The 9,937-nt window shown below is 31.7% G+C and overlaps 2 protein-coding genes across 2 annotated transcripts; one reads left to right on the top strand and one right to left on the bottom strand.

Moving 5' to 3' along the window:
• The first annotated feature begins 5,920 nt into the window (after positions 1-5,920).
• On the top strand, positions 5,921-7,478 carry LOC123673232 (yrdC domain-containing protein, mitochondrial). The gene is made up of 2 exons (XM_045607700.1): positions 5,921-6,093; positions 6,482-7,478. Exon 2 carries the CDS (start codon positions 6,533-6,535, stop codon positions 7,253-7,255), a length of 723 nt encoding a protein of 240 aa, XP_045463656.1. The 5' UTR covers positions 5,921-6,093; positions 6,482-6,532; the 3' UTR covers positions 7,256-7,478.
• Positions 7,479-8,731: 1,253 nt separating this feature from the next.
• On the bottom strand, positions 8,732-9,718 carry LOC123673233 (probable prefoldin subunit 4). The gene is made up of 4 exons (XM_045607701.1): positions 9,559-9,718; positions 9,402-9,506; positions 9,143-9,259; positions 8,732-8,936 (listed from the first exon to the last, which is right to left on the bottom strand). The coding sequence occupies exons 1-4, from the start codon at positions 9,592-9,594 to the stop codon at positions 8,787-8,789; spliced, it is 408 nt and encodes a 135-aa protein (XP_045463657.1). The 5' UTR covers positions 9,595-9,718; the 3' UTR covers positions 8,732-8,786.
• Positions 9,719-9,937: the final 219 nt, after the last annotated feature.

The following is a 9,937-nucleotide window of genomic DNA, read 5'->3' as shown; positions in this document are numbered from 1 at the left end:
AATTGGAGTAACCATTCCTAACTTTAATTGATCTGGGAAGATACCTTTCTCCATGCAAAAATTTATGATGCGTGCAATGGGTTGTGAGATGACATCTTTTATTTGTTTTAGAGTTTCGGATTTCAGTCCATCAAAACCTGGAGCTTTTCTAGGTTTGAGTGAATTTATTATTGTCTCTACTTCGAATTTATTGGTAGGAGCCAGAAAGAACGAGTTACTCTGATGAGCATCGTCTTCAACAAAATTTGGGGGATCATGTATTTCAGTCGCCAATTTTTGACCTAAGGTACTATAATAGTCATTGAAAAGTTCGCAAATGACCTTCTTTTCATGAATCAATTCATTTTCTATTTTGATGGATTTTATATCAGTTTTGACTTCAACATCACCACATGCAGCTCTTACGCATTGCCAAACAGCTTTCGATTCCAATGATTCCTTCTGAAGTATTTTTTTTTAGGTGATTTTCCTTAGCTTTCTTTATCAGAATTTTTAGTTCAGTATTGCATCTGCTATATTGTTTTTTTATTATTTCATTACCGACATTATTTTTTAAAGTTTCATACAAAATTTTTTTTTCATTTATCTGTTTCAAGAGGGTTGGTGTGATCCAATCTTTTCTTCCAATCTGATGCTTCTTCGTTTTAACAATTCTTTTATGTTTTTCTATACAGGATTTCAGGGTTTCAATAAATCTTTCAACCATAAAATTTGGATCATTGGACTCATATATATCGTGCCACGTTGTACAGAGCAACTCCTCTCTAAGTCGGCAATAGTCTATATATACTTTGTGTTTCGTTATTTTTTTATCTGTATTTTCACTTGAATAGTTTTTTGGTAACTCAAACGTCAACATAGTGAGATAGTGATCAGTTATCAGATATTGCAACACGTAACCGTTGGTATTGAAATCTCGCATCTGTTTTCCTTTCACGAATACATGATCGAGGCAACTACCACTTTGCGGTCTAGTGCATTTATTTATGTAAGACTCATATCCAAATGAAGACAGTACATTCAAGTATTCCTCGACACTTTTATCGTCTGCTAAAATGTTGACATTCATATCGCCAACGATAATATGATTGTGACTAGGAGGAATGCCGCGAAGAAATTCGAATAAACTGTCATTAAAAATATCGATACTTATTTGTGGCGACTTATATAAAGCAGTTATCTTGATTTCTGTATTCCGGTTGATGGAAAGGTCTATATGCAGCAATGCCACATCACCAAGTTGTATAATTTTCTGTGAATATTTCAAATTACTTTTAATATATATACAAACACCATCATTTTTATTATATGACCCTTCATTATATAAACATTCATACCCTTCAATATTAAACATATTTTTATCAGGAATATGGAAGGTTTCCGTTAATATAATTACATTATATTTTCGTGTAGTTAATTCTAAAAATAACAAGAATTCGGGAAAATTCGAATGAATACTCCTTATATTAACATGCAATATGTTGAAAAGGTTTTTTGATAAATCGTTTATTTCATCTGCAATGGCAACATCTGTGACCGTACGTGTCCGATGTTTTATCTCTTCGAAATCCCTAATAAATGTATTCATTGTGTTTTGATCTAAGGCTATTTCACACACTAGAAGATATACAATCAATATATCAATGATTAAAACAAATAAAAATATACTTTCATAATTTGCATTTTAAATAATTGAAATTATATTTTAACACTCTCTTTTTTTTTTTTTTTTTTTCAATTTAATATTTAATTACTTATCTCATCATCTAGACGCTCCTCCACTGTGATATCTGGTTTAATCCCTCCTATAAAAACCTCTTACGAAGTTTCTTCACTGTTTCGCCTTTTAATGGTGTATTTTTGGATGAAATATTCTTTTTTTGACGAGCTAATTTCGATGTTGTCGCCTTGACTTCTATTTCAGTTTTAGTTGGTACCGCACAGGATGAGTCGTTTTCTTCGTCTTCCGTGAGTTCGTTTCCGCCTTCCTCTTCCTCTATTAGAGGTGTGTGGGGAGCACTTCTTGCTTTCTCCTCCTCTTCAGTGTTTTCCAAATCTACTACCGTATATATTCTTTTATCAATTATCAACTTATTTCCCCTTATGTATGCTTCCTTACCCTGTTGTCTGGCCTTCTTGAGAAATTCAGTTAGGGTTTTTATTTCTTCACGTTGGTGGACAGTAAGGTCATTTGCAATGGATATACCCGTTCCTTTCAATTTTTTGGCGTTTTTGAAAAGCTGCCTTTTTTTCTGATGAGAGATCAGCTCGATCTTTATTGGACTATTTTCAGCTTTTCCCAATTTGTAAAGGTCGTTTATCTCAAATTCCTCCAGTTTAACGTCCAAAAGTTGGCTTATTTCATCGCAGACTGATTTTGTTATTATTTCATCATTTTTTTTCTTCAACCCAAATACAATTATATTGTTTTTATTGTGATTTCTGTTGCTTTGTTCCAATTGTTCCCTCAATTGTAAATTTTCCTCTTCCAAATTATTTATCCTGCTTTTTAGGTTCTGTATTTCCAAAATGAGCCTTGTTTCGGATGCGGTGATACTATTTTTCAACTCCCTTCGTGTTTTGATTATTTCGTCCAATAATTTCTTAGCCGAAATATCATCCACTGCATTATCAGACATTCTACCACAAGTGATCCGCAACTGTATGGAACTCCTTATCCCGATCAGTCAGCTGGGCGCGATGAAAATTGATAACTTAATGGTGCGAGAAAGTCTTAATTCTTGTTATTAATCCAGCTTTATGAGTGTTATTTGAAACTTATGGCCCCATGTAACAACAGCCCCATATAGCCACCGATTTACTTCACAACTTTGTCACAAAAATCCTCTTCTCAAACTCCGTATTCTTGTAGAATTCGGTATATTTGTACAGGAGCACTAAATTTACGTGTTTATTCTGCGAGAGCAATACAATGCTACGACATATACTTTTTCGAAAAAAGATAGGGAAGAGAAATGTAGTAAATATTTTTTTCCCAAGCATTTTTCGAATATCTATACAAGACATGGCATTAAATTTGAGCCAATGGCCCGAAAAGGTTTCAGGAATTTCTTTACAAAAAATAGGTCTTGTGATATGTAGAAGTGAACCATGGCTGGCATATTCTGCTGACGGAATTTTGTTAAAGAATGGCGAGCCCTATGGTCTTTTGGAAATAAAGTGTCCATTCAAAGGTAACAAATTCTTCATTAACATCTTGAAAATAATATAAAAAAAAATCTTTATATTTCAGCAAAGCAAGCCTCTGACTTGGGGAATTGTAAGTATATTATAAAAGAGAATAATAATTATGAACTGAAAAAAAAAACATAAATACTTTGCACAGGTGCAGGTGGGAATTGCAATCCTAAATTTAGACATTTGCCACTTTATTATTTATTTTTTCGGCAACCGTCCGGAAAGTATGTACTTCCCGGACTAGGCCGGAAAAGAATCATAGAATCCATAGCAACCGAGATAACGGCTGACAGTTCATATGAAATTAGTTGTCAAAAATTGGCATGTTTTTTGATCGCAATCGTAATAAAATATGGAAAGCAGCAGCGATAGTGTTATTTTACATGGTTACCGAAAAAATATTGTACGCAACACGCCCGAAAATGGTTTTTTTGGACTCACAGACTTCCAGGACTCGCTTACGCTCGTCCTGGAATTTTGTCTATTCGTCCAAAAAAACCATATTTTCCGGACTTGTTACGTAAATTACTATTTCAAGCAATAATTCATTCATTGAAATTAAGGTGCCCTTTGATGGAGAATACACATATAATATGTTAACTTCTTTGAAAAAAAAATTTATTGAGAAAATGTTACACCATATTTGTAATGAATAATTGAAAAATTAATATATTTTTTGAAATAAAATTCTAGTTATTCTATTTCCACTTATTCATTATTTAAATAACAACTAACCCATACACCGAAAGGTAACAAATTGGAAACAGATTATTTATATATATATATATAAATAACAACTGTTTCGCTACACAGAAGCTTTAGATTTAACATCTATATTGCTACTCGAAATAAAGGCAAAATACAAAAATACTCAGAAATTATCTTCAGAAAAAATGGGACTGGACAGGTTTACAATCGCACAACATATAATCATTATTTCTTCTATTTTAGGAACCAGGTTCCATGGTAAAACATTACTCAAAATTTTTATCCTCTGGTTCACACGTTCGATATGGACTCTTGCTCTAGCTATGAATATATTTTGTTCAACCTCCTGAAGAGACATTTGTTTTCTGTTTCGCATTTCGCATGAATGGTGGGCAAATCAGTTTTATTCCGTTTTCCGAACAAATTTCATCAATTAGAAAACTTCCATTCACCATAATGGCATCCTCATTAGGCTTCAGGGAGGATATGAAACCACTCTGCTCAAAAATTATTTCCTTTATAGTGAGAATAACATCTTACTCTACAACACAGGCATTTAGTTCTCTGAACAGAGATTTCTGTACAATCAAGAATGACTCTCACATCAGTAAATTGCTCAAAGTGTTGCGGCAAATTATTACGAATTTCCTCAATAGGTGGAAGATAGATCGCAGGTTTCAATACTGCCGCTAACACAGTTAGCATGTCATAAAAATTTCTTTTATACTTTGGGAACTGATGTTTCCAAAGAGTAAAGACAATACAACATAGCTCGTGTCATTCTTTAGTTTTGTAAATGTATTTTTTCTCTTAATACTAAAATTTCAATAGTTTTCAGCATTTCGAAAGAATTCAACCCTGTCAAGCTGTTAAGCTTTTGATTTGTAGTAATATTGTCACAAATTGTCCTTATTGATAAAAGCACATAGAGCTTCAGCAGCCAACAATTCATCAGGCCTGTGAATCATTTCCTGAAATTTCAATATCATCATTTGATTCAACTAGAATATCTCAATACTTTACCTGAGCATGAAGTTCATTTTCATCTTGATTTTGTGTCATTACTTCACAGTCAGATTTCAACTGGAAATTTTGTAAATATTAGATTTATTTTCATTTAAAAGGATCATTATATAATTACAATTGGTTGTTGTACAGGATCATATCTAGTTAAATTCCGTCTTTCTTTCTTCTTTATGTTCTCATGAGTACCTGTAGGAAGGTTTTTCGTTGGGACTGTATTTCTTTTCAAATTTCGGCGTCTCAAGTTAGTTTTTCTCGGTCTCAAACACAAATCTGCGTGTCTCAGCTCCTTACCTGAATATTGAAAAATATTACTACTCATGGAGCTCGATTGATACTGATATTTTTACAACTTACTTTGTGTATGAAAATCAGACTCGTCAAAATGCTTTGAACAAACTTTCATGGAAGGTGTTATTTTCTTTCCGCACTTCAAATTTTTCTCCCAAATTTTTCGTACATCAACTTTCTCGACAATACCACTTTTGCTAATTATTTCCAGTTTACAACTGTTATTCTTGGGAAAGCTATGGAATGAAACGGGTTCTCTGTTTGCTCTACTGTTGCATCCATAAACACAACAAAACACTTTTGATTTCGTTATTTTAGGGCAGTAATCACTATCCATAATGTTGAAATAAATATTAGATAAATGATGAAACTCTAGAACACAACTCTTATAACTCCTCGAACACTAAAATATAAAAATTTAACCTGCAGAAATGTACGCCGTCAAAGCTTTCACTCCTACCGTACCTTAAGCCGATATTACAGTTTCTTCCGATAGGTGGCTTGGAGATGAACTTGAATCGCTAATACAAAAAAATTATTAAATTAATTATTAGTGTTCTTCCACACAGATTAGTCTGCGGTTCTTCGATTGAAACTATCGACGATATCTATCGAAAATTATCTGAAAAAATATCGATATTTCGATATTTATTGCCCATCCCTAGGTCCTACGTTTGTAATGTTTGTATTTATCTATGCATAATAGCACAGACTAGTAATCTGTGATAATAGTTTAGATTCAGCATTTTTTAAGCGAATTAATTCTTGTTTCTAATATATAATTTGAATTGAATTAAAGATGTCATAAAGGATTTTTCTCCCAACTCTGACATTGATGCCAATAATAAATAGAACAACTACTACCGAAATATTGTAAGTTAACCTACTCTTTACCTTGCTTCTGAATCTATTAGAGATATCCAGACTTGTTCCAATTTTTCTAGATCTCTGATGAGTGATAAAGCAACTGAAAGTTGCGAATGCGTTAAATACCAAAAGAAATTCACTTCAGTGTATTAATTAGCCTCCACAAATAGCCCCAATTTTTTATATCCTGGTTGTATATATTCTTGAATAAAATACTCTGTAACGTTGTTATTATAATTCTCAAATTGTCAGACCAATGTTTAATAGTTGAAAATAATCTTCTTTGAATTTAATATTTGGTTCAATTGACTAATTCGAATTCCATATTGTTCATAGACTCTTTCATTGGAGACAAAATGAATGTAATGATGGGCTAAATTAATTCTTTTTACAGCCTGCCAGATGGCCCTGAAAAGGTCTCTCATTGAATGAGGTACTGCTAGAAATGTGGAATTCCCTGATTGGAAAATTACCAACTACTCGCAATTTTCCAAAAATCATGACTATGCGAAGAAATGTTGAAGGGTATCTGGCTGAAGCTTGTGCTGTGAAGTTATTGAAGTCTGGTGGAGTTATTGCATTACCAACAGATACAATATATGGTATTGCATGTGATGCAACAAATGTTGAGGCAATAGAAAATTTATATCATATAAAATGTAGAGATGAAAATAAGCCTTTAGCTATATGTTTGGGAGATATTGAAGATGTTAAAAAATGGGCAATTGTAGATCATCTTCCATCAGGATTACTTCAAAAATTATTACCTGGACCAGTTACTCTAATTTTTCAAACTGTCAACCAATATTTAGATAAATCTTTGATGTGCTATGGTAAAGTTGGTATAAGAATACCAAATTATAATTTCATTAGAACAATTGCTAATGAATTAGGAAAGCCATTGGCATTGACAAGTGCCAATTTAAGTTCTAAACCTAGTTCTGTAAAAATAGAAGAGTTTCAAGTGATATGGGACAAACTCGATGGTATTTTTGATGGGGGAGACTTGAGTAAATATTCCATTAGCAGGAGCGGGTCAACAATTGTAGATTTGTCAATTAAAGGTGTTTATACTGTAGTGAGAACAGGTATGGCTATAGAAAATACTTGTTCTATTCTGGATTCTTTCGAATTGAGAAAACTCGAAAAAGATAGCATGGGGATATGATGGATGTGAAGATGAGTTGATAACGAGCAATATATTGCAGCTGAGGAATCTAAGAGATTGGTTGAGAGAGCAGTTTAGAACAACTGCTTTGAAAATGAGAATAGAAGGGATGATTGACAACATCCATTGTGGAGATAACACTTCAAATAAATATAATGTTCAAATTCGAGAATGTATATGATGACTGATTTATTATAGGAGTAACAAAAGTTCCTGAAATTTTGATTGAAAATATTTTTTTTATTTACTCTGTAACAACTCTTATGTATTGTCACATTTGTAGTTCTTTGACTATTAATATTTCAAAGAACCAGATCTCAATATTTTTCAGAGGAATGCCTGATTCAATGAAATATTAATAAAATTGAAGAATTATACATTTGACAGAATATGGAAATATCACCTCAAGATACTAATAATTCATTTTTCAAATATTAAAACTTTTACCAACCTAATTTATTGTTGTCATGCTCATTTCATTCTTATACAACAAATTTTGGTGTTTTAAATGTAGGCATCATATTTTTCTGATTTTCACAAAACATTAAATAAATAACTTACATATACAAGGTGAGTCGGGAGGAACTCACCAAACTCCAGGTGAAAATAATTCAAAAAAACTCATGTTCTTATACGATTCTCATTTGTTTTCAAATCATAGCCTTATCAAATTAAATTGTGAAGTAAGTACCACAACTTAATCCTCAAATTGTTGTATCCAATTTAATTGTTATTTCAACATATTCATCACTTTCAAATAATAAAAAATTGAATTTGCATAATGAATTTTATAGCCCTTGATTTTTATGATGACACTTTTTATACCTGAATTAACATGAAAACACTCAGTACCATTTGTAAAACCTTCACTGTGTGAAAAAGCATTCTTATATAAGTTTGTAAAGGTGCTGTTCCACAATGTAATTCTTAAGCTGCTAATATCCAATTTTATTGTGTTATTCCATAATATCCAACGCGTTCAAATAATACCATATTGGACAAAAATGTAATCTGTCCTTATAGGATTTAATGTTATAGCCCTTTCCTAGCAATTCTTCAGCAATAAAAAAGTTATAGATAAATATATTGTGGGTTCCACCAAAACCAGTGAAGCTATAAAAGGGTTGCACCAAAAAAAAGTTTGGCAATTACTGTGTTAGTGTTTGACGCGTTTATTTTTGAATTACCCTGTTTATGTAAGAAATTTTGTGTTTCTAATAACGCTATATTTTGAAAATAATATAAGAATATTATTTTTTAAATGTATAATTCACATCTGGTTTGGTGCACACCTTCCAACCCACCCTGTATAACCGATTCCAAATAGAGAAGGACGTGCCTAATGGTGTTTCATGCAATTCAAAATAAGTAGTTCAACTTGTAATAAAACAAAGGATTTTCTCAATATTTGTCTATATAAGGATAATGAGTCCATAACAAATACAGAAAAACTTTGCTGAATGATTAGACATATGATAATTTAAACAATAAATTTATTATTACATTTTTAATTGGAAAATGAAATTTTCATTCATTCTTCTGCTTCCAAATTAATATGACTACCAAATTTGCCATACAAATGATATTTAAGGTCATTCATACTTTCTTTTAATTCATTAGTCTTCATCTGAAGATCCTTCATTTCTTGAGATATTCCTTTTTTTGCTTCTTCAAGGCACTCCTAAAAGTCATTGAAAATCAATATTTTGAACATCATAATAGGGAAAATTATAGAATTCCAAATGGAAAGCACAAATTACCAAAGAAATTCATATAAAAATTCACATATGGTGTTCGACTTCGCTTGAATAAGAAAATGTACTCAAATATCTGACAATTAAAAGGCAAATAGCTCTACCAAATAAATGTTTTCTCATTAATATTTACTTGTGTGGTAGTAGCATCACGAGATATGAAGACCTCTCCTACAAGATATGGAATTTTCTCGTCATCATCAAATAGTGCAATTTCATCACACGCTTCTTCTAAACTCTTGAGGTCATTCTGGAAAATGTTATTTAAATTTTATATTGAATTAGTTCACTTCAAACGTCCACAATAGTTTAAAAAAAACCATACATTCACATTCTTGAAACTTAATTTTAAGAATGTAAGAGTCAAAATGATACAAATTACATAGCATTACCTCTTTAACTACGAGATCATCTTTCAATTCCTTCATTTTTGCATGCAACCTAGCAAACTGATTTATTTTCTGTTGATCTTCATAACTAATTTGAAAATCGGAGTCCTGAAATGTAAAACATTTAAAACGTTGAAAATGAGGAGACGATGTTTATTACCGGTTGAAACGTGCCTTTATTAGTTGTAGTAGCCATAATGGTTTTCGTTTCTAATAATTTGAAATTATTTATAGATTAAACAATTGTAAATTTGTTTCTATTCTATCCACTTTAGAACATCATAGCAGACTAGCAGAGTGATTTTTTAATCATAGAATTATATTAAATTTCGAAACACCATTGCCATTTAAGGCTATTTCATGAAATATCCAATTTCTTTAAGATTTTATGGTGTTCGTGAACGAAAGGTGAACAGAATCATTCCATTCATAGGATTCAATTTCTCATGGAATTTCAAATAATGATTGGATTTCAGTTATTTGCAAAGATAGTATAGGTTGCGCCATCTGTAAACGCTCCATAAACATTCATCAGTAGG

This window comes from Harmonia axyridis, chromosome 2, assembly GCF_914767665.1.
Source record: "Harmonia axyridis chromosome 2, icHarAxyr1.1, whole genome shotgun sequence".
Classification (NCBI taxonomy): domain Eukaryota; kingdom Metazoa; phylum Arthropoda; class Insecta; order Coleoptera; family Coccinellidae; genus Harmonia; species Harmonia axyridis.
Note: the sequence above shows the minus strand (reverse complement) of the source record. Positions and strands in the feature narration are given on the sequence as shown.

Coding starts and splice junctions, on each gene's coding strand:
- LOC123673232 (XM_045607700.1), top strand. CDS start 6,533: ATGTGGAATTCCCTGATTGGAAAATTACCAACTACTCGCAATTTTCCA.
- LOC123673233 (XM_045607701.1), bottom strand. CDS start 9,594: ATGGCTACTACAACTAATAAAGGCACGTTTCAACCG. Junction 9,260..9,401: donor ATGATCTCGTAGTTAAAGAG/GTAATGCTATGT, acceptor AACATTTTCCAG/AATGACCTCAAGAGTTTAGA. Junction 8,937..9,142: donor GTGATGCTACTACCACACAA/GTAAATATTAAT, acceptor AATGACTTTTAG/GAGTGCCTTGAAGAAGCAAA.